General features: G+C 36.7%; 2 protein-coding genes across 7 annotated transcripts; one reads left to right on the forward strand and one right to left on the reverse strand.

Moving 5' to 3' along the window:
- Nucleotides 1-240: 240 nt before the first annotated feature.
- nt5c2a (5'-nucleotidase, cytosolic IIa) lies at nucleotides 241-11,814 on the forward strand. 5 transcript variants are annotated; one of them, XM_052612953.1, is made up of 19 exons: nucleotides 241-313; nucleotides 1,336-1,454; nucleotides 2,148-2,186; nucleotides 3,302-3,375; nucleotides 5,326-5,443; nucleotides 5,533-5,628; nucleotides 5,879-5,970; nucleotides 6,070-6,127; nucleotides 6,208-6,301; nucleotides 6,402-6,455; nucleotides 6,921-7,004; nucleotides 7,128-7,169; nucleotides 7,456-7,563; nucleotides 7,638-7,704; nucleotides 7,798-7,968; nucleotides 8,294-8,345; nucleotides 8,628-8,688; nucleotides 9,589-9,765; nucleotides 9,853-11,814. In XM_052612953.1, exons 2-19 carry the CDS (start codon nucleotides 1,354-1,356, stop codon nucleotides 10,090-10,092), a joined length of 1,728 nt encoding a protein of 575 aa, XP_052468913.1. In that variant the 5' UTR covers nucleotides 241-313; nucleotides 1,336-1,353; the 3' UTR covers nucleotides 10,093-11,814. The 5 variants fall into 5 exon arrangements, with proteins under 5 accessions (XP_052468913.1, XP_052468914.1, XP_052468915.1 ...); XM_052612954.1 differs by lacking the exon at nucleotides 2,148-2,186; XM_052612955.1 differs by lacking the exons at nucleotides 241-313; nucleotides 1,336-1,454; nucleotides 2,148-2,186 and adding an exon at nucleotides 2,232-2,377.
- Nucleotides 11,815-12,293: 479 nt separating this feature from the next.
- On the reverse strand, nucleotides 12,294-24,874 carry LOC128026158 (metal transporter CNNM2). Of its 2 annotated transcripts, XM_052612958.1 has the most exons (8): nucleotides 23,224-24,874; nucleotides 18,466-18,609; nucleotides 18,242-18,379; nucleotides 17,951-18,120; nucleotides 17,651-17,744; nucleotides 17,201-17,263; nucleotides 15,878-16,056; nucleotides 12,294-14,687 (listed from the first exon to the last, which is right to left on the reverse strand). In XM_052612958.1, exons 1-8 carry the CDS (start codon nucleotides 24,674-24,676, stop codon nucleotides 14,490-14,492), a joined length of 2,439 nt encoding a protein of 812 aa, XP_052468918.1. In that variant the 5' UTR covers nucleotides 24,677-24,874; the 3' UTR covers nucleotides 12,294-14,489. The 2 variants fall into 2 exon arrangements, with proteins under 2 accessions (XP_052468918.1, XP_052468919.1); XM_052612959.1 differs by lacking the exon at nucleotides 17,201-17,263.
- Nucleotides 24,875-25,224: the final 350 nt, after the last annotated feature.

Here is a 25,224-nt window from a genome sequence, read left to right on the forward strand (position 1 = left end):
TTTATTCATGTCGCTGTAAACAAACAATAAATAAAATAAATATAAAAGGAAATTAATATTTTCACTGTAGTTGTTCTGTGTGGTTTTAGAATTTAGAAATATAGTCGTTTCAAATTAGATTATGCAATCTATTATATGACATTACTTTCACAGACTATATCAATGATTAAGTATTCATATTTGTATTTAAGTGAATTTGTTAATGTTTTTTAGTTGATTTTACCGATTCTGGATGGACATCTAGTGGCAGGATGTTTTGCGCATGCGCAGTATGCAGATAGCGCAGAACCGCAGTTGTTGGTCACTGAAGGAGGTAAGTAGCCCACTGACACTGAGCGAAGATATAACGCGTATCAAGAAGCAGTAGTTATGACATTTAATTGTTGCAGAATAACTGTGTATATGAGCGCTTTAGCAACAAACGTTATGGCAGTTTCCTCCATTTTGTGCATTAGTTTCCGGTTGATCAAAACTAAAGGAATGTTAGTTAACGTTAGCTGGTGTGCTAACTTTACCATAACGGAACTGCATAAACAAGAGGAAAAATATGCTCGCATGTATGCCTTGATATTATTAATAAATCTCTAGTTATTCTAAGGCATAATGCGGAAACTTAATATGGTCTTTATATATATGAAATAGCATGTGTTTTGAATTCGAAGCTCCATTAGTCTTAACAATATAAATGCATAAAACAACGTGTATATATTATGTGCATTTTCTTGTATATAAAACGTAAGGCAAAGATGTAAATAATGTGCAATATGTTTATGTTCGTAGGTTTTTATATCACTTTTTGATCATTTGTACATTATAGTATTGTAGGTACCTTGTAGAGAATGAAAAAAAAATCACACTTATTATTTTGGTATTTGAGAAAAAAACGAATTCTGTGAGCTGTCCTTTAGTTTACAGTTGGAAAATTAGTTTCTTAAGGTGTATCTGAAAAGATGTATCATAAACCTGGTACTTTTAATTGGTTTAAACATAGTTTCAGGCAGCTTTCTGTAGTTGTGTTCTTCCTGTTCATGGCTGTTATCTTTGATACAGGAAATACTATTACACTGCCATAAAATGGTTATTATTAGTGTAGCATTAGAATAGATGTGATGATCATACATTTTGAGATTCTGTCTAAAATAGTTTGAATGTGTCTGGTCCTTTGTTGTTAAGGTTTGCATATCACCTACAGTGATATTGTGGTGGAAATGTAACCTCTGAGATACTAAAGCAGTGCTGTGTATATTCAGATTCACTGTGTTCTGCCATCTGCCTGTGCTGCATAAAACATACAGACCAAAACTCTTCTATTTAAGTTTTTGCTTTCTTTCTCAGACTTAATACCGGTTAAAGATGACAACCTCTTGGAGTGATCGGCTCCAGAATTATGCAGACCTTCCTGCCAACATGGACGGTTTATCTGTGAAGAAGTTCAAAAGAGAGGTGCATCAGAGGTACTAATACATCCCACTAATGGTATCACCTTTGAAGGCCATTGCCATTAATTTAGTTAAATCAAAATGTTTGCTCTCTTGGTAACTTGAAAACAAAGTATGGCATGTAGCATGTTTACTTTTGCCATGCCATCATGCTGTCCTGTGGATGCATCTGTTTATAAGTCGGTTTGTCTGTCACGATCGGTCAACTTCATTGACGAAAATACGTCACCTTGCATGTGATTTAAGCAAAGGTTGTGTATGTAAGCTTTTTGCTCAATCAATATATATATATTTTTTCACTGTGCCCAACTTTTTTAATAATTTTCAATTATTAAATAAAAAACTGCACATTATGATACTCATATCCAATGTGAAATAGGCTATATTTACTTATGCCTTTTGACAGGTTAATTTGGCCTGTCAGCATAATTCTTGCAGGTTCTTAAAATGCTGTGTTTGTCATGACAAAACAGTAATTTCATAAGAGCAATCCTTATTTACATGCAGACTATGCTATAAATTTGTTGGTTTATCATAGTTTTCTGCAGAAAAAAACATCATGGCAGTCACAAAGTGCAATAAAGTAAATCCATTGGTAAGAAGACCTGAAATGTCCTGAAAAGTTTACTAGACACAGTTCTTCATGTAATGGCATTAGCTGATGTGTACTGATGTAATATATAGTCCATGTATTCCTTTATTACAAAGCTTACCACAGGAACTGGCGCACTGTCATCCTTCTACGAGGTATGCCAAAGTTTTGTTTTTGACCTGCAGTGCTGACTGATCAACTGTTTTGTAATTTGTTTTTTTTCTTCCATGTGCTCATCACAGCACAGCACTAAAAATACAAGATAAACAAAACCATCAATGCTTTTGCACTGTGCTGTGACTGTATGTAGGTGTCCGTACGAAAGCCTGTGATGGGATTTGAATCTGTAAGATCATTTCTTCATTATCCCTTCCCCTAGCTATATCTCCTTCCCTCATGCTCTAAATGCATCATGTAACAGTTCATTTTTAATGTTTCACTGCAAATGTATAGATGCATAAAGATGTACTAGTATCAGGTGAATTACAAGAAAAATTATTGTTTTTAACATCATTTAGAAAATAGCTGACCATAACACAATTTTAAGTAATGTGAAATTAAATAACGTATATATAAATTTAACTTAAAATATTAACTCTAATATAGCAAGGTTTTTACTTTTTATCCCTTAACTGACAATTAAAAGTCTTAAAGGTGTCCAAATGCAAGTATTTGCATTTAAGCGAGTATTTTGTTTAATAATAATTGTGATCAATCATAACCTTTCATGTAGTGCTGTTACTTTTCATGTATCAGTTAAAATCATAGAGATGAGTGGTGTTATTGTCATCACAAAAATTTAGTTTTTTTTTCAGGTTTGTAAAACAGATGTGTTAAGCAGACTATGATGTTGTTTTTCCTGAATTTTTTTTTTTTTTGTTGAGATTGTATTTTATTTATCATTCTATATTTGGTGTGTCTTGAAACAGTGTCAGTCATTACCACTTGAAAATCTTGATTTATCTGGAAATCAAGGAGTTTTACCCTGCCATTTGCTCCACCTCATACTTTTCTGCTGTTGGCTGAAATCGCAATATATATCATTTAACCAAATGTATAAATTCAGATTGATTACTTTCACAGGTCACAATACGGCAATGTAACTCATTATCTACACTAACATGAACTCTCTGAACAGCTGAACAGCTCACAGTTGGTGCTGAAAGCAATGGAATAATAAAGTCTGCTGAATTCAATACCATTTGCAATTGAGAGAATATTAAATATCAATGACATTTGTCTTAAATTGACTCTGTTTTTATCCCTGCAGAGTTTTTGTCAATAGAAGTTTGGCAATGGAGAAGATCAAATGCTTTGGCTTTGATATGGACTACACTCTAGCAGGTAAGATGAAGTACTGCTCTCTCTATGAGCTGCCTCTGAAACAGATGAGGCCTGCATGGTTCCTTGTTTTGCGGTGTCATTTATGAAGTAAGTTGAAAAGAATTGTAAAGTATTGCGAAATTGGGAACACCGTATCATGGTACTGTAAGGTAATCCTTGGTCTCGTGCATTTGGTGGTGTCATGGCACTGTAAATAGCACCCCTGTCTTCAGCTGGCTCACGTCAGGCACATGATTTTCTTGCTCTTAAAGCTCTAAGCAAGATGAATGGGGGCATTGACATCCATGATATAAAATGTGCTCATCTTCCTGTTGTTTATGGATCTGTGATGATAAACGAGTGCTAATGTTCACAGGAAAAGGTTTGAAGATTACAGCCAGCACACAGGCTAATGTTAAGACCAAACATGAGCTGTTTAGACTGCTATCAATGTGCATATGATGTGTAACTCCCTTCTAACTGCAGAGCAGGGAATTTGCTTACCGTGGCGAATATTTCAGCAGAGAAAAGTGAAGAGTGCCCAACAATTTTGACTGCATTAAGTTACATTTTTATCCTAATAAGACCATGTTGGTCAGTATCCAAGTAAAATCTTTGGCATAACACGGTTTCCCTGTTATTAAGTGACGTGGCCACAGGTCAGGCAGTTCGGGATATTTGTAATGGTTGATCAAGAGGTCAACTCAGTTTCAGCAATGTTGACATTTCCTTCCTCTTTTTCTAGCAGAGATCTGTCTTATCTCTGTGGAAATGTTCATTCAGCTGATCTGGCTGATTTTGTTTTAAGGTCCAAAGGAGTTTCTTGCAACATAATAATACAGTGTCTTGTGCCTATACAGGTCTGTTCACTTAAACCTTTTTGCTTCTGAAGAAATTAAATCAGTTCAGCTCTGGTTTATTATGCTCCTTGAGGGGGTTAATTCGAGGAATCATTCAATATAGAATATATAAGATTAAATTGGGGAAAAGAGGTTGGAATTTCCTTGTGACCTGATCAATGAAATAAAATATGTACTATCCCACATAACTTAACAAGCTCAAGAATGTGGTGTGAGTTTTGTTGGAAAAATCTGACTCACTTTTTTATCACACCAAGAATTAAGGAATTACAAAACTCGAACCTCTCACCCATGCTGGAGGAACTGTGGGTTAGAAAAAGATCATACACATTGACAAGGTGAATAGTTTTTGAGTGGCTGTGTGGTCTACTAATAATAGTATTTTCACTCTAAATGTACCAAAATCATTTTATGTTTTGTATTTGGTAGATATTCCAGATGAATGTTGGAATTGGAAAAGATGACACATATTTATTTGAAATTTTACTTGCAACAAGTAAAAAGGTGAAACCCACCTCCAAGAGAAGTCTGTTTCTAAACAGTAACAGATGTTAAAGAAATGAAAAGACTCACATATAGTCTATACTTCGGCTGCAAATGTAAATCTTTGAAACCAAATGGAGGAAATGGTTAACAAGTTCCTTTGTGGTTTAGACGATTGCATTTGTAAGTACATGTAAATGTTTACTGATATTATGTACTGGCAGAAATGACAAGCTAAAGGTTTATATGTAATATATGACAACCTTTGTTATTCCTAACAGTTTATATGTAATGTATGGCAACCTTTCTTATACCTTTTTCTGTAATGTAAGGTGTTCTTCTGTTCTCAATAAAAACTGTATTATATAAAAATATTATATGGATATGATATATATATATATATATATATATATATATATATATATATATATATATATATATATATATATATATATATATATATATATATATATATATATAAAGAACATCATATAAAATATCAAAAACATAAAAAATTATTACACAGCCAAAAATTTTGAACGGTAGTGTATATGATAACATCACCTTGTTTTCACCACATTCGTGCCTTATATCAGATAACCCTGACTCTGTTTTCTTCTGTTAATAGTGTATAAGTCTCCAGAGTATGAATCTCTTGGCTTTGATCTGACTGTGGAAAGACTGGTTTCCATTGGTTACCCACAAGAGCTGCTAAACTTTGTCTATGACCCTGCTTTTCCCACAAGGTAATTTGAAAGAAAATTGTCTAACCTGCCGTTTCTAACTTTATTTTTACTACATATTTTGTTTCACGCAAGTTTTGAACATCTTTCAGAGGCTTGGTGTTTGATACGATGTATGGAAACCTGCTGAAAGTAGATGCGTATGGAAACATCCTTGTGTGCGCTCATGGTTTTAACTTCATGCGTGGGTGAGTCTACACTATTCCTTTACATTAAAAGCTTCATCTGTAGGATTTTTCTTTTAACCTTAGTAAAGCAAAAAATTTATTAAAAATGATTTGGAAGAACATGCACTGGTGTATCAATAACAATAAGACAAGAATGGTGCATTGAGAAGTGAACAGTGTCACTTTTGATTTTATCTACATGTTACAGGGTTAGTCACACCTCCAGCAAATGTCATAATGTTTTTTAATTGTTTTTAATTATTTTTTTTAGTCCAGAGATAAGAGAGCTGTACCCAAACAAGTTCATTCAGCGGGGAGATACAGAGCGATTCTACATCCTCAACACACTTTTCAACCTCCCAGGTTAAAATCTTCTATCATCTAATATCAAAAAACCAAAAGAATATATAGAATCTATAGTCCATGTTTAAGTTAACATAGTTTGTTTTTGCACTTTATTAGAGACATACCTCTTTGCCTGCCTGGTTGACTTCTTCACTAGTTGCTCCAGATATACAAGGTGTGTTTTTGTGCCCTCATTTTAACGCTTCTGTAGCTATTCTGGCAATTTATATGACCTTTTCATTTTTGCCTCCACAGTTGTGAGATGGGCTTTAAAGATGGAGATCTTTTCATGTCTTATAAGAGCATGTTTCAGGATGTCAGAGATGCTGTGGATTGGGTCCATTTCAAGGTAAATGCTGTGTTTGTCTTTTTTTTTTTTTAAGAAACACCCTTTTCGGACTAAGTATAAATTTCATATTATGGATAACTACTTCATTGTGACATTTCAGGGCTCGCTAAAAGAGAAAACGGTTGAAAATATGGAGAAATATGTGGTGAAGGATGTAAGTAAACCAGATTATTAACCAGCTTCTTGCTGACAAGCGGTTTGGTTACCTTATTTCACTTTATGTGCTTACTCAGAATTAATTTTACTAGCGCTGTCAAACGATTAATCGCCATTAATCGCATCCAAAATAAAAGTCTTCATTTACAAAATATAAGAGTTTGTATATGTGTGTATATATAAATACAATCACATGCATGTGTATATTTAAGAAATATATTATTTGTTTAAACATTCAATATATTTATACATAATATAAAATATAATGATATAAATGTGTATATACGTGTAAATTGTGATCATGTCTTTATATATACATAATAAATGAACACAGTACACATACATGTTATGTCAACAAAAACTTTTATTTTGGATGCGATTAATCGCGATTAATCGTTTGACAGCACTACATTTTTCAGACATAATTCTTTTTTGTCTATCCATAACTTTTATCATCTTCTAGGCCAAATTACCGTTGCTTCTAAGCCGAATGAACGAAGTTGACAAAGTGTTCCTTGTTACCAACAGTGACTACAAATACACAGATGTGAGTTATTCTAGACGAAAGTCCATAACCTTCTGACACTCACTGTTTAAGGTCTAAAAAAATCTGTTGAATTTTCGTTAAAAACAAATGTAAAATGTAATTTCCTCTCCTTTTCTTTTACAGAAAATCATGACATACTTGTTTGATTTTCCACATGGTCCCAAAGTAAGTAATCTTCTCTACTGTTGTTGTTTAGTAGCATACCAGTGGTACTTAGTTGTTTTTTTGTTTTTATTTGTCTCAGATCCTCAATGAAAATGTCTAATGACAAAAGATAGTACACATAATGTGTCTGTAATATAGCAGTTTTCATTAAAAAGTGTTCTAACAACAAGGGGATATGAGCAGAAAGACAGGGTGTATCAGGGGACATATAAGAATTTGTTTTATTGCAGTTTTATCACATACACAAAGACAATGACAGACTGAATCTATTATTTCTTTATTACAGGCTGGTATGCCTCATCGGCCCTGGCAGTCCTACTTTGACGTTATTGTGGTGGATGCCAGGAAGCCAGTGTTCTTCGGAGAGGGCACAGTCCTGAGACAGGTGGACACGGTAAGATCCGCTAGACTCACATGGGTAGCTTCCTGTGACAAACCCATTGATTCAGCAAGATTTCTGTTCTGTAGACTACTGGAAGACTGAAGATCGGAACATATACAGGTCCCTTGCAGCATGGCATTGTATATTCTGGTGGTAAGATAAAAGTGGATGTCGTTCTTCATATTTTATTCGATTTTTCCTTTTTATTCTAGTCTACAATGTCTGAACATGCTTTATTGTTCCCAGGTTCCTCAGACATAGTTTGTGACCTACTTGGAGCAAAAGGAAAGGACATCTTGTACATCGGTGACCACATCTTTGGAGACATCCTGAAGTCTAAGAAGCGTCAGGGCTGGAGAACGTTCCTGGTGATTCCTGAGCTGGCTCAGGAGCTGCACGTGTGGACCGACAAGAGCAGTGAGTCTGTGACAGGGTTTTATAGTTAACTTAAACCATAAAACATGTTCATTTCTTAAAATAAAATAAATGTTTACTGAAATAAATAAATTAAACTACATTTCTCATTTTCATTAGTTTAACTAAAACTGAAATAACAATGAATAAAAGCTGTATAGACACACACACACACACACACACACATATATATATATATATATATATATATATATATATATTTAAAAAAATTCTTACTGATACTAAAATAGCAGTGGTCCATGCAGTGAGTTCAGTTTTATGTGCACGGGAGCAGATGAGGACAGACACTGTGTTCTGTTTTTTGCAGCGCTGTTTGAGGAACTCCAGAGTCTGGACATTTTCCTGGCAGAGCTCTATAAGTAGGTATCATCCGGGAACTCTTGCTCAGATGTTTGCACCGCCACCATCCAGTTCCCGTGCGTGCTTTCAGTCATGCACTCGCTCACCCGGAGGAGGACACATTGCTCCCTCACTGCTGTCTGCAGCCAATTTGACATGCAGATAAAGGGGCAAACATTCCTTTTTATTTTAAGACTGATGGTTCACCCTCTTCTATTACTTTAACTCGTTCAACACTGTTCTTAGTCCACATCTCTCTGTTTATCCTGTCATTTTTCTCCATCCTTTCTTTCTGTCCACAGGCATTTGGACAGCAGCAGTAATGAGAGACCTGATATCAGCTCTCTTCAGAGGAGGATTAAGGTATATTTCTTGATAAACAGGAAAGTAGTGCACTGTGTACTGTTAATCTTGTCAGTGATGTCATGTTACTATGGGGAATTTTTTTTTTTAAACATTTTAAATTGTTGGGAAAAGTGCATGAAAGTTGGCCAAAACAGCACGGGAGAAATTCACATGGCTATTTCAGTTTAAAAAAAATCTTGGCACATTTTGGCAACAAGACTTCAAATACTTTGTAAAGCATGTGTATCAACCAAACAGAGCACAGTATTTAAAAATATTTATTTTGATAGAATTTTTCTTTTTGGATGCCAAATGTATGGTTTAAAGTTTATTTTGTTTTATTTCAAACCTATATTTAATTACACTAATGATATTGTAATAGTTGGTGAAGTGATTTTTTTCCCCCACCTGATTAACTGTAAAAAATTATCAACATATGTAATTACATTACCATTCAAAGTTATTTACATTTTTCAAGTTTCATGTTCATCAAGGCTGCATTTATTTGTTTAAAAAAATAAAAATCTGTTAAAACAGTAATATGAATAAATTGTATTAAAATTTAAAAGAACTTTTTTTATTTTAATTTTAATATATTGTAAAATGTTATGTATTCATGTAATGCAAAGCTGATTTTTCAGCATCATTACAGTCTTCAGTGTCACATGATCCTTCAGAAATCATAATATGCTGATTTGCTGCTCAAGTAACATTTCTCATCATCAGTTTTAAAAAACTTTTTTCAGGACTCTTTAAAAGTAAAAAAAACAAACAAACCAAAAGCATAATTTATTTGAAATGGAAATCTTTTGAAACAATATAAATGTCTTTACTGTCCCTTTGATTAGTTTCATGCACACATTATAGCCCTGAAGGAAAGAATAATTCGGTTTCGTGCTGTATTTCTGATTTTCTCAGAAAGTGACCCATGACATGGACATGTGCTATGGAATGATGGGAAGTCTGTTCCGAAGCGGCTCTCGTCAGACTCTCTTTGCCTCTCAAGTAATGCGTTATGCAGACCTATACGCTGCGTCTTTCATCAATCTCCTGTACTACCCTTTCAGCTACCTGTTCAGAGCCGCCCACGTCCTGGTAAACTCAACCCTGTCTACAGTTGATACATTGGTCATAAAAGTCAGGGTACTTTGGTAACCTGTTTTGTCTGTGGTTTACCATTAGATGCCTCATGAGTCCACCGTGGAGCACACTCACGTGGACATCAACGACATAGAGTCGCCCATGGCCACACGCAACCGCCACTCTATCGACTTCAGAGACCGTGAGTGCAAGAGACACCAGCTGACCCGCTCCATCAGCGAAATCAACCCTCCACACCTCTTCCCCCTGACGCCACAGGAGATCACGCACTGCCACGATGAGGATGACGATGAGGAGGAAGAGGAAGAGGAGGAAGAATAAGCCTGTGGCATTGCTGTTAACTGGATTCGGGTTTCTAAGAGACGTGTCTGCGGTTTAAATAAGTATAATCATTACATTCACCCTCATCCATATATTTTCTAGAGATATAAGAGAGATGTTTATTTCTTGCAAAAGATATTACATATTTTAGAGTTTAAGATCTGATGAGAGTATGATGCTAGCACTAGGTTTTGATGGTTCTAGCTTCTAATTTTTGAAAGAGGTTTACAGATGGCATCACTTTAAAACATGGAAATTACAGAATCAGTTACAATGATATTTGCATGACATTGAGAGAACAAATAACAGTTACTAGGTACATCATTGACTTAAGCTTGACAAACATGCATGAACGCTTATTTTGTGGCTCCTTGAAGTATTAACTTGCCTTCAGAATTTGGATAAGAGCCATGCATAGCATGCTGGGAAATTTCATACACCAACAAGACAGCTTGCTCGGTATCTGTCTGGCTGTCTGTTAAGTGCTGTAACATCACCGCCATATTTTCAAAACTGGACGTATGCAAATTGGTGTCAGATAATTGGGTGAAAATGGAACATGCCATTTTATGCAGAGTGAGACACAGGGTTTGAGGTCAGGTACTAGATACTGAAGTGTAGTAACGGTTTGGGAGATGACGTCAACTCTGAAATCTCCCTGTATGCCTTATGCACTCGCCATGATCACTGTGTTAATATTAGACCATGATTCTAGAGCTTAGATTCATTATTTACTATTTTTATATCCACTGACAGAAAGTTAGTTTGTTTGCAGTAAAGTTGTTCATTATTAGTGTAACGGTTTGTTTTTGGCAGCTGGCCGTGATTAAAGATTGAGAGCTGGTCTGAATGTTTGCCACAAAGCCTTGTCGGTGACAGTGGACCAAAGGGAAGCTCGTCTATGCATCACGCTCTGTCATAATGAACATTTGTATATTCATACAGAAACAGACAAGATCCTGAAACTTTGTATTTGATTGACATGGTACTCCGTTTAGCATTAGAAGTGGTTTTGTCTTTTTTTATTGTTTTAAATCAAAAAGGGAATTTATGACGGGTCCATGCTGCTTTGGAACGCCATACCATGTGCCACTCATATATACTGTATTGGTTTATTTTGAACAGTGTTGTTGATTTTGAATCAGAGTTTAATCAAAGTCATCTTGCCAATGTAATATGTGAAGGGACGCTTTCATAACCAAAGACTGTTATTAGCATCCTTCATTGAAATTCACAGATGCGGTTGAAGATTATTGATTTTGTTGCTGTATGTGTGATAGTGTTATATTTAACCTAATCAAACAGCCATGTTTATTTTTTGTTTGTTTTTTTCATTCAGGTTAAATATGCTGTAATATTGAAGTGTAGTATGTATGTGATTCATCTGTACTTTTTATTGTTTGAAATATCTGGTTTTGTTTGATATTTGAGCGCAAGGCCTGTGAATCCCTTGCTCAAATTGTTTCCTTTTACTATTGTTTCATCAACATATCTTGCAGGATTTATTTAGTTTGTATTAAGTTTATGTTGTGCTTTACTGTAAAACTAACTGTTGTAACAGACAATGTGTGAGGATTAGATCTTGCTGTAGTTTTAATGTAGAAATAAATCAGAATGCTTTCCAGTCGGAAATATTTTCATTTTTGTTTTCCATTGTACACAGGATTGGTTTTCAGTGCTTTGGCTTGTTGCATATGAATATAATAAAGTTCCTGACATGCAGCATCCTCTTGTGGTCATTCAACAATATATTAGCTGTCTTTGCATCTTCAAAAACCATCATGCAAAAATTGTGTATTATGCTTATAACCTGGCCTGGGAAATTAGTTTTTAATACTGATCGCATATTAAAAATAAATAAACTGCCAGCAAACTAAACATGCATGATATGATTACTTGTGTCTGTAATACAGCGGAAGATTCTTATGATAAATGCATCTGCCAAATGTACATAGGTAAATACCCTAAAAAAAAAAAATTATGCACATTTACAAAAATATCACAGTCACACTTTCTGGGTATTTTCATTACCCTAAATGAGAAAAAAATTAAAATGGGTTAACCAGTATTACCATTAACTTAAAAATCTAAATGGGTCTTAATATAGTTTCATTCTATATAATACACTTGAACCAGTCCAGCATTATATCGTTCACCATCTGATCAATATTAGAAACCTTTAAAAGAAATGCAGGCAACCATAAAGTTGTCAAACAGTTTTATTATAGCAAATTCCATCTGCATTATATTATTTATATAATATGTATATTTAAATCTGATATAGCATTGTCTGGTTTTGTAGTATGTAAGCATACAATAGTACTCTCTCTTTATTACTGTACAGTATCTCTATACACATTCAAGACTGAAAATAGCAGCAGTGTGACAGACTCAAACCGCATGTTAGAGCACCACATATTTAAAGACATTTTCTCTTTTCTAAGGCAGGCGATCCAACATGAAAACACTGATCTGATCTGTAGGATATCACCAAATACTTTAAGTGAAATGAACAGGCGTTTCTTTCCAACACATTGTGAAAAAAAAATGGAATAAGCGGTCAGTGTAAAAGAAAACAGGAATGCTGACCGTAGCCTTTTATTAGTGTTCACCAATCACTATTTCACATCTCAAGCCCCTTAACAGTAGTTGTGTTAATCTAACAGACTTCTTCTACCTCTCAGTTTCATATTAAATTCTGTTAGTTTACTTCCGGGATAACTTGTCCTACCTGTGAGCACATTAATTGGTCATGATTGTCCCTGCATAGCTGTTGCACTATTGCACTGAGAGGTTGCTACATAAACGCTCGAGACGTGAATGTCCTGATATCAGCGGCTTTACGCTTCAGTCAAGACAACAGTCAGCGGATAAAAAAAACCAGCCAGAGAGATTCATTCCCCTTTGTATCAAGAGCATTAATGTAATCTTGTCATGGTCAAACAAAATAAATACATGAATGCTGAATTATTTTCCTTTTTTTATCGGTTTTAAAATGCAATAAATCATAAAGTACCTTTTTTACAATCCCATAACATAGAGTCCTACATGAATAGCTTTTCGAAAACTAATAAGATAAAAGAGCAATAGTGGAACCTGAAGATGAGATATAAGTTACAGTGTAAGTTCCTGAAATTGTAGGCGTGTTCGTCATGAAGCGGTGGTGCGCAGACCGATCGTTGTTCGACATCAAAGTATCGCGATTAGAAAGCAGACAGCTCCGTGTTCTATCGAATCGCTCTCGCGGTACTATGATGTCATACAGCCATCGGTCTGCCGCTTCAAGCCGAAAACACTTCTAGTGTCTTTGAGGTCCTAAATTCAGCTAGCAACTATCCGAAGTAAAGTAGTTGTGACATACAAAATGTTTCTTTAAAAATTAAGAATTACGTGATTACAACAAAAGCTGAAAATCAAAAACATATAGTTAATAAAAAGTGGTCCGACGTATGTACATAAAAAAATGGAACCAGTCATGAGACGTATTACTCTATTCACCTTAAAATAGGTGTCGCTGTACCTCAGGATTTACATTAAAAAAAATCTCTCTTACTCTCTCACTTTCTATATATACAGATGAAAAAGGCCCTCGTATGTAAACACATTGGATTTCTTTGTACTGCAAACACTGGACGTAAGCCCATCTGTGAGTGACGTGGATTAACCTGGGCAGAAGAAAACACTAAAATCGTTTGTCAGTGTTATTTGGCACAGTCCAGACAAATTCCGTTTTGCCTGCTTATGCGTAACAAATTTTCTTACAGGACCCACAATTATGCCGCCCTGTATTATCCTGTCTATGCCAACTGTCTTTGGTCGTGAGGGCTCTTCTGATAGGCAGAGATGTATCATGGCTTTTCTCGAAGGGCTTGGGTGTTATTGATCTCCGTCGAGTGTTTACAAGCCTCCCGGTTGCTGATATCTCACCTGCGGCTGCATCTGCTCAGGCTTCCTGGGTCGAATGGAGAGCTCTGTGTCGCCCGGGGCCTCTGGGACCTCGTTTGTTGACAGTAACCGAGAGCTGTCTAAAGGCACCGTTATTTCTTTGTCCATCTGGTCGAGGTGTGGTGTGGGTCGTCACCTTGCTCCTTGGAAGTGAGAATGTGCATTCAAGTGTGTCTGTACTCGATCGAATGAGCGAGCGAGAATGATGTGGTGGTCCCTGACTGATCCGTTGCCTACAAAAGCGGTTAAGGTCATTAGTGCATGCATTGTGGGATATGCGGCCCTTCACATTGTAGTCTTTGCGTACGTTCCCCTTTGAAATTGACCATGATGAGAAGACTCGTTATGTCAAAGTGAAGCTGCCCAGTGTACGAGAAGATCTCTCGCTCACTACGTGAGAGGCGAACGGAGCCGTTTGCTCTCTTTTGCCATTCTCTCTACGCTGAGGATGGTTAAATAGCCCCGTCGTTGTGGCCGGTGTGGTTGGGTTTGTGTGTGATGGTGGTCAAAAGAGTGGCCGACTCGTCCAGTGGTCCATCCTGATGCTCTGTGAAGGTCAACTCGATCTTGGTGAACTCGCTGTCTGTGGACTGGGGCGTCTTGTCCATGCGAGATGCCATCAGGGCGTTCTGATATTGCTGGCGGGACACCTAACAGAGGGAGAACAAAAGTTGATGAGACATGATTATACTGGTCTATAGTCTATTTTGGACGTAATGTGGTACTGCTAATATCTGGAATAAATCAAATGTGGTTGTATTTTTATATCATTTTTAAGTTGCTTTGAAAAGAAGCATTATGGAAATTCACACAGATTTTCAGAAGTATATTTCTAGAGCAAAATGAATTTCAAATGCAATAAATAAATAGAATCACTAATTTATGTCAATAAGTTGATTAAAGGAATTTTTTGCTTTTTTTTCAATCAGATTTCTAAAGACAAAAATGGTCAGATGAATCGTTTTTGTTTTATTTTAATGGAATTGTTTGATGCTATTGACAGTTCTAGTTTTTAAGAGTAGGAAATAGAAATGAAATCTGTTTTTTATAGATTCTTGTGACATATGTTCTGAAATCTTTCAGTGGTGAGTTTCTCCTCGATGCTTTCAGCTGCTTTAGATGGACATTCATTGTGAAGAATTGTATATAAATTAATAAATTAAGTCTTGAGAGTTATATAATATTTCTATAGCATTATATTCTCAGATTTATATTGACAGACTATAATTCAAAAAAAAAAAAAAAAACGTAGTTACTAAATCATTTAATCATTTCCAGATTTTTTTTTCTCCAGTATAGATTCCCAACCTTTCTGTCAGACAAACCTTTCTGACCTCAAATATTTACATGAAGTACTATTTCAATATTTTAATAACATGTCAATTAAGGGTCACAAGACATGCAAGTAAACAAAAGACAATATTTTATCTTGTTAAGCGTTTATTCTGATTGTTTTATTTATAATTTATTTATTTACTTTAAACAATTATGATAAACAATTTAAACAATTATGATAATGAACAATTATTAGCAGTTCCCTCTCTGGAATCCCTGCTCTAGTGCAAAGACAAAACAAATGGCCATTATTTAAATGTATTATATTACACTAAACATTTTTTTTTTTGTCTTTATAATTTCTGTAAGAAAGATCATGACACTTGGGAGTCAAAAACGTGAAAAATGTTCTTAATGTGAAAATTAAATATGATTTTCAGTTATAACATGACTCTGGTCAGACAGGAATTTACAAGTCAAACTGCGGGTGAGCCTCATTCCATGCATTTCAAATAAACCAGTTTGAGTTCAGAAGTGCAATATAAATTCTCAGCAGCGTTCAGACCTTGATGTAGAGCAGGTCAGAGGCGGCTCTCACGGAGTAGTCTGGCACGTAGACCTGCAGGAAGGAGTTGAGCTGGTTGTTGCTGCTGCCCAGTGTGGGAGTGACCACCTCCATCCGGTCACTCCTGTTCAGGGAGTCCGAGTGGTTGAGTCCGAACACTCGTGGAGGTGACTTATTTTCTGTATAGCAAATAAAGGGTGACATGCAGGTCAGTGGTCAGCTGCTGGTGTTGCTGTGATGTAAACAAATGAAACAAAAGATTCTTGTCTGATGTTCCATTCATTTTGTTTAGATGCCCCGTCTCCTCTCATGACCCATGCTGTGGAATTCTTTTGTGGGTTTAAACAAACAAGTTAAGCTTAATTTATTTACAATCCAAATTTGTGATGTAGCAGCCATTAAACTGTGACTTAGATGTTCCTCTACTAGAAATCCAGAGAGGATTTGCTTACATAGCCAAATTATTCACATAAATAAGGGTAAACAACCATTAACCAATGACTTCTAGAAATCATTTTGTGCTATTGTTTAGCTGATAAACCAATGGATACAATCCATTCCCTTTTTACATGTTTCCAAACGTTGACAGAAAGTGGTATCATTAAGATTGGAACATCTGCTTAGTAACTCGCACATAATGCAAGGTGAAGAGTTTTTAATCAAAATAAGATTAGGTTCTCTACTTCTTAAAGAAAGAGTTCAAAGCAGTCTAACACTCATTACACTGGAATGTATATAATCCCAAAGTCAGATGTTGAACTGTGTCGATTTTTTTTTTCAAAATTAAAAAAAATGTACACAAGCAATTGCCTTCATATGAAAATGAGATATTAAACAACAAATTGTTTGTACAGTCCGGTCAGTAAGATGTTTTTGAACAAAGTCTCACCAAAACTGCATTTATCTGATAATTTTTTTAAATATATATATATATATATATATATATATATATATATATATATATATATATATTATGAAATAGTAAAATACAGTTGATGGTAGGTAATGTCATGAAATATTATTATAATTTAAAAGAACAGTTTTCAAATGTAATATATTTTAAAACAATTTATTTCTGTGACAGCTCATTTTAAGCAGCCATTACTCCAGTCTTCAGTTTCACATGATCCTTCAGAAATCATACTAATATGCTGATTTGCTGCTCAAGATTGCTTAAAGGCTCCCATGATCACTGGCAGTTACTTTGTAAAAGAAACAGAGGACCTTCGACAGGGAAAATTCTTAATTCAAATCTTTAGATTTTAACATAAAACAGAGGATTCAGAGGAAGGAGTGAAAGGTGAGAAGAAACGAGTGCGGTACCTGGAGATCCTGCCAGTGATTCTGCCCTGCTCACCACAAACGTTCGAGACAAGGAGAGAGGAACTGGAGAGCAAAGGGAATGGAGGGAAAAATAAAGAGAAAAGAAGGAAATCATAGGGAAGAAAATATGATTTACACAGAATTCCATCAAGAATCAAAAGAGTAATCATTTGCATAGTGTGCGTTTACATAATGTGATTGATTAAAGAGAGTCAGAAGCATGGATAATTTATCTGAGCAAACAACGTCATGCATGATTTGGTAGAAAGAGTTGTATAAAAGGAAGAAATCAACCAACCATATGAAACAACGTCAAAACTTAGGAGATGAGACTCTTTCTTTCATCACCAAAAACCACACATTTCATAAAATCATTATATGATCAGTCATTTTCATCAAAATCCTGACATTAAGGGGTGTCCAAGAAGCACCATAATATATCATTCAGACCTGGTGAGGAGGTTAAAGCCAGCACTCCATAATAAGAGAAGGCACCAGCTTCAAACTTCATCCCCTCCTTCCCAGCCTCAACCTCCACCTTACCCTGTAGCCAAACAAAGACATCAAATTAACTTTGTTCAAAATGAGGAGTCGACCGAGCCTTTGCTACAAGAGTGAATTTATAAAATGCTGTCCAAGTAGGCAGCTCTCTAGGTTTTGGAGCAAAGCTTCAAGATTTCAGTTCTGTGAAGGCAAGACTTTCATGCTCAAAGTCTACAAAGTCTGTGACCTCTCAATCAGAACCCGTACCTGCAAGATGAGGATGAAGTAGTCCACAGGCTTGTTGCGGTGAAAGAGGTAGTGCTCTGACATCTTCTTGTTCTTGTCATCATATTTGAGCTCCTGGATGACGTTAGGATGTTTCAGCAAGCGCAGGAGGATTTTCTCTGACATCTGAGCCGTACTAAAAGATTCCACTTCTGGGAGGAGAGAAAAAATAAATAAAACGGGTTTAAGAATGATATACAAATTTGTAATCGCATTCTGAATTATTAAAAGAAAACGCAGAGACACATGTAGTTACATGCTGGACATCAGTACCAGTTGCCAGGAAACGCAGTGCGGCTAGAAGAAGCTGCGGTGATATTTTCACCCTCAACTCATTATCTGTGGGTTTGAAAGCAGAGAAGTCCTGTTTCCTCTCTCTGTGAGCGATCCTCTTTTTTGTCTTGTTGTCAGCTTGGATTGGGGAAATAAATGAATAAATAAACTCATAGGTTTGGATAATAGTATCAGCCGGATTTACAAATGTAAATGTTACTCACTGTACAAGTCTGTCTCATCTAGAATCTCAGATTTGATGATTTCCTCAATGACGTCCTCTAGCGTGACGATGCCCAGGACTTCATAGAACGGGTCTCCCTCTCCTTCGTTATTCACTCTTTGGACAATGGCCAGATGGGATTTACCTGCCAGGGCAAAAACCAAATACAGTTACACTACGAGTTTATGAGATCATTTTGAACATGGTGGTCCCCCTGTCCCCTCAACCACCATAAATCCACTTAACCCCAAATAATCACAGTTCTGTTGGGTCATGATTAAAATATGCCATGCATGCTTACTAAAAACTATGAGACAGCTATTAATTTGACAGTTGTGACTATTCAAACATACGCTTCTTGGAATCCGTCAGACAACGATCCATTGCGTTTTCTTAGCAAATCTCTCATGGTTCCACATCTGTTTTCCCAGGACCTCCTTGTTAAGCTGCTTAAAAAAAAAAAAATCCTGCGCAGCACTGTCAACCAGAACTCTAAAGAAAATGATTTTCCTGTTTCTCAGCTAGTGATCATTTAAAAGGAATTTTCCAGAGCTAGAGCTAATATTAGATCTGAAATGAAGTTTCCGTTCCACTTGGGCGATGCTCTCACCGGCATGGCAGTGTAGCAATCCATTATGAAGGGTGTCCGTATTAAACTTTTCCATAAATACCAGTATATACTGTAGCAGCAAAAAAAGAGAAACAGTTTCTTTAAAAAAAAAAACTACTGGGCGGCAGAGACCCGGGTTAATGAGTGACAGATCGTTCTTTACCCTGTACGCCAGGTCTGTTTCAAGCCTGGTGGAATCAGTAAGCACCAATACTCGCCTGAGGAAATATAGGTTTGTTTCCTTTTAAAACCAGCATGACTTTAAGACATTGGGAAAATAAGATTATTTTGTAAATAAAAAACTGCTTTGTTACAGTCTAGGCCGCCCACATCTCTCACCCCTGATCTGTCTTATCTTAAGAGAGTTTAAACAGTCACTCCTCAACACATGAACCAAATAAGACACAATAAATGATCTTTCATTGGTTCAGTCCAGTTACAGCCAAACCGAGAACACAAGTAGGTCTTATATCCAAAGAATCTAGAGAAGAAGAGCCATTGTTTTGAGTTTCCAAGAAATTCCCACACAGTGTCACAGAGGCTTTAACAGCAAATCCCAAAAAGTATTTGACGGTTTAATTTTGACCACTTTGAGAAGACATATCAAGTTTATTCAAATAGCATAATGTTCTTTCACCTTTCTAGTTTTTATGAGCTCCACCTAAAGCACTTGAGTTCAGAGTTACGTTCCACTTATTTGATCAAAAATATAGCACTAACTTAATATATTTTATACTGTAATTTATTCCTTTGATGGCACTTGGCCATACACATATATACATACACGCACACACATACATACATATACATGCATGCATGTATGCATGTCTGTAACCACAAAGCCAGTCATAAAGGTCCATTCAAAATTAATATTTATACATCATCTGAAAGCTTTCAACTGATGTATGATTTGTTAGGATAGGGCAATATTTGGCTGAGATTCAACTATTTGGAAATCCGGAATATGAGGATGTAGAGAAATCAAAATATTGAGAAAATCCCCTTTAAAGTTGTCCAAATGAAGTTCTTAGCAATGCACATTACTAATCAAAAATTAAGTTTTGATTTATTTACAATAGAAAATTACAAAATATCTTCATGGAACATGATCTTTACTTAATATCCTAATGATTTTTTGCATAAAAGAAAAATCAATCATTTTGACCCATACAATCTTTTTTTGGGTATTGCTACAAATATACCCCAGTGACTTAAGACCGTTTTATTTGGTCCAGGGTCACATATGACCTCTGCCATGTAAGAATAAGACATTTCCTTTCTATGCTTAAGACATTGGCTGTCAATCAACAAGCATTTTTTCAGGGATGCTTTCCAGAATCGCCTTATATTAAACATTTGGGATCAAGTGAACAGAAACCTTATTTATGGAATGAGGTTTTCCTTTGATATTTTTTTCCATAATGGAATTTCCCTATAAATAGTCAATTGTGGGACTGTGGGTGGCACTTCTGTGATGCTTCACTGGAACATCTTACAAATGTTGCAGGCACGTCAAGACTGATGTGTCTTTTTATATATAGTGCATTTATAAAACAGTAAAATTACTTTAGGTTCCCAAGGAAAAGACATAAAAGTTAAAAAAATAAAAAATAAATTGTTAACAATAGTGTATATTATTCATAACATAATATACTTTATGATATAATATTCATAATGTAACAAACAATAAATGTATAAATATATTTATACCATTTATATCCACACAACTTTGTCTCTTTTCCTGTATCGGTTTACTGCTCAGCTGTAACAACAATGCATAATTCTTTAAAAGAGCCTTTACTGGAAACTAGTGGCTTTATCTTGTTTATAACACGATTTATGTTTAAGTCTGCCAAATGTGCCTTGTTTGGTCAACATAGACATCAATTAACCCTGTGAATTCCTGGCCCTGCTTACAAGATTACACATTCCAAGCCCACAACATTATGAAGGAAAAAATCCTGAAAAGTCATTTTCTAAAACTATGGAAGCCAAGAATGAAAAAGCCACAATCAAAGCAGTTTACGTAACAAGAAACAACCTGAAATCAAGCAATAAAGAACAGTGGAGTACAAAATACAACAGCCAGAAACAAATAGCCTGGAAATTACAGTACAGACGCATAATATCCAAGAGGAACCTGGTATAAGGTGCCATTATAAAGAACATAGACCATCAGAGACCAGCAACTTAATGGTCACTTGCCCTTTGATACATCAGGTGACAATTTGCTTTCGCCATAACAGCATATCACTACTTTTGTGTTGCGTAAACACAGTTTGAAAGGTATGCCGAGTTACAACAAAGACAGGGAGAGGAGTCCTACACAGGAGATGTGGGGGCTTCTAAGACAGGCTTTGTTGATGGACTCAAGCTCAACACTGTACTACACATACCTCAATTGTTGCCCAAATCTGGTTAAGTCCATTTCCTGTTGAGCCGCAATTTGTGGAATGTTGGGCCGTGGTCCTACTATGGTCTGTGTCCACAGCTGGGAGACAGCGTGTTTGAAAATTACCATTGAAGGCAGACTTCTTCAACTCAAACTACATTACACCTACATTGAAATAACTGACTAAACCGACTAAGACACACTTTAACTAAAACGATCTAATTTACCCATTTAAATATGCATGTAAAGCAGGGCTGCCAACTCTCGTGCAATCTGCGCGAGACTCACGCAACTAACATGCTCTCACACCACATGTCCAATTTTTTTTCAGACAGAAAAAAATCTGAAGTTGAAAATGTAATAGGATATTGGGGAAACAGATTTGGTAAAAGCTCCATTGCGTATCTGTGTTTGCGCTCTGGAGAACGTCAAAAGTTTCTATTTACAACGTGTTTTTGTAGCGTTGAGCAATGTAGCCAATCACAGACAGATCTATTGATACTTGAACACCTCTGATTGGCCATTCCATTCAAATAGACGTCAGATTTTATTCTGCACGCTCCCTAATCCTCTCACTGTAACACAATGTGAATAAGAGGTTTATTGATGATGTGAGATTGCGATGAACTGTAGTGACACCTTTTTAGTGATTTAAAGAAGTGTTATTTGTACACTTTCTAGGCTAAATATAATCCATTAAGTATTTGAAGCAAATAAGGGCCATATACTGTACAAGCAGCCAAGTTTCGGCAGTGACTGATCATCCCTCTCATTAATGCAGGATTCATTTTCGAATCGGAGAAAAATATAATTTGTCAAAATAGATATTCATCTATTTTTAGCAATGTAAATGCAGACTAAGAGATGAATAGATAAAAATTTCTTGTTGCTGAAATCATTAAAATGACTAGTAAATATTGTAAATCTCTCCCTGTACATTGCTATTCTTGTGGTTAAGTCAATATTTTTGTAGCACTGCAGCAATTTTACATATTTTTATGACAGAAACGCAGTACCATCATTGTTAGTTAGTGGTGATTGTTAGTTCCCAGCACATTTTGCATATGGCTGAATATGGAGAGTAAATACTAAAATTAAGGGCTACTTTATGTGTTTTTGAGTAAAGGGAAACATCTATTAATGTTCAATGTTCAGTTCTGTTTTATGTCTGACAGAAGTTTCTGTCATTACCATTGTGCAGAAGAGAAGAAATCACAAACTTTTGAGAATCAACTTAAAATAAATGAGCACATTTCACTAATATAAAAATATTTGTTTCATAGATTAAATACTTTAGGAGATTTTACATGATTTATTCAGGTACATTCCATAAAAAATAAAAAATAAAATAAGCCTTAAAAACAACTAAAAAATATTCAATGTAATATTGTTACCATCAAATTTTTAAAAAATAGATAGCTCATACATTTTTTACAGTGTTTTTCAAAGTCAGAGCATAGACCCGTTTGCATCACTGATGGTGAAGTTTAAATTCACTCTTCTTGAACTGTCCTCATTTAACTCCACAACTCAGAGACAGGTACCACAAGGGACGCTGATATCGTTTCTGGACCCCTTGAAAAGCATATTGACTCCCCCTCCACTATGGGGGTCCCCCTCAGTTAAAATTCTAACTCGGTGGGCCCTTGGAATCATTCTTACCTTTCCCCCGTTAGTCCTCAAGCATCCTTGTATTATTATATATCTACATTTCTCAAGGTGTAGTTTTAACAAACAATGCACTGTATACAACTCACCCTTTTTAAACTCCTCGAGCATGGCATCCAGCTTTGTATCATTGAAGACAAAATGCAGAGGGTGGCTGTAGAACTTGGTGATGGTTTTCAACGGCGTGCAGTCATCTGGATCCACAAAGGCCAAGTCCTTCACTAACAGCAAGTCCACAATATGACATCTTTCCCCCGCATACACAGGTATTCGTGTGTAGCCGCTCTCCATGATCTCAGACATGGTGTTGAAGTCAAGGATGGTATCAGCAGCAATCATGAAACAGTCTCGCAAAGGCGTCATGACATCCTCCACAGTTTTAGTCCTGAGCTCCAGAGCTCCCTGGATGATGTTGAGCTCCTCTTTGACCAGGTCATTATACGGATCTGTCACCCTGAGCATCTCCAGAAGCTTCTCTCTGTTGTACACAGTGCCGATCTCCTGCCCCAGCACGTGGTCCAGGAGTTTACTGACGGGATATGATGCAGGGAAAGTGAGGATCATGAAAAATTTAGTCAGGAGTATAGTGTTTGCGCCCACGGCGAGCCCATGCCTGGAGCAGATGGCTTGTGGCACAATCTCTCCAAAAATCACAATTCCTATAGTGGACACCACTACAGCGATCAGCCCTGATCCTGCGATGTCATCGAGCAGAATAGTCAAAGTGGTATTGACCAAAACATTTCCCAGGAGCAAAGAGCAGAGAAGGTAGTTTCCTTGGCTTCGGACTGGCTCGATCCTCTTGGCGTAATTCTTCTCCTTCTCAGTCCCGCAGTTTTGGATAATCCGGAGCTCCATGGGATCCAGCGCCATCAGTCCTAGATTCAGCCCGCTGAACATGCCGGACAAACACAACAACATGGCAATAAAGATCACCTGCAGCCAGAAAGGCAGAAGGAACTTTTTTTCCTCCACCACGATCACTTTGGTGTCAAGCCCCTCGTGATAAACCCAGGTGTTCTCGGACCACGAGTCCTGCGCGCCAGGTGTGATGGCAGCAATGCACAGGTAATACACTTTACTCTTCTCTGTTTTTCGCAAAGGTTTCACCTCTAATTCAATAATCCCAGATGTCTTTCTGTTAACCTCCACGTTGGGAAGGATGATGATATCGGAGGATCGGATGCCGCAGGGATGCGAGGCAGGTGCGCCTCCGGGGCTCGTGCTCTCCACAGGTGCGCTGCTGATGCTGTGTTCCGTAAAGGCGAGTTTGGACCACGTCTCGTTGTTGATGTTTTGCCCATAGACCCTCAGCCTGACACGAGAGCGCTCGCTGACGCGCAAAAAGCCACTGTCCATGAACGACACCTCGTCGGTGTCCTCGAGCCGGATGCCAATGATGACAGTCTCTTCTGGCGCGTCCTTGCCATCAATGCTACTGATCAGACAACTGCTGACAATTAAGAATATAACAGTCAATGATCTAGCCCGGTTCAGCGCCGCCATATTAGAAGTGGGCACTGCAGTCCATTGCTCTGCCATGTTGACAATGGGCAGGCTTTAGTCAATGAATGTAGGATGCCACGGTCAGAGAGAATCCTCGTCCGCCTTCATCCTCACTACAGCCGTCCTGACATCAAGCAGCAAGGCAGGCATTACTCACCGCGTATCGCTGCCTCACTGCACCACGATGACACAACAGCACGCTCTATGTGAACTCCTGTTGAGTACAGATGACTACTGACGGACGTTCATTTTGACCAATCAGACCGCGTATGCAAATTGAGACCGGGTGTATCCAATGACATCGCGAAATCTCGGAGGAGAGGCGGTGCTACCGGGCTTAAACGCGGTAGTGGGTTTATCCAAAGACCAATCAGCGGGTAAAGTTAGCGGTACATCTACGGTGGGAGTAGTCACCGGGGGCCAACGGTATGTCTCCTTTGAAACTTCAGCTCAAATTTTGTGACCTTTTGGTCACTACATGACAAAACGATAAAAAAAATATATATATGTTTAGAAATATTTATATAATATGTAATGAGATGAGTCATTCTAAATCTATTATTTTGACTATTTTATATTAGGCA

The sequence above is a fragment of the Carassius gibelio genome, chromosome A13 (genome assembly GCF_023724105.1).
Source record: "Carassius gibelio isolate Cgi1373 ecotype wild population from Czech Republic chromosome A13, carGib1.2-hapl.c, whole genome shotgun sequence".
NCBI classification, from domain to species: domain Eukaryota; kingdom Metazoa; phylum Chordata; class Actinopteri; order Cypriniformes; family Cyprinidae; genus Carassius; species Carassius gibelio.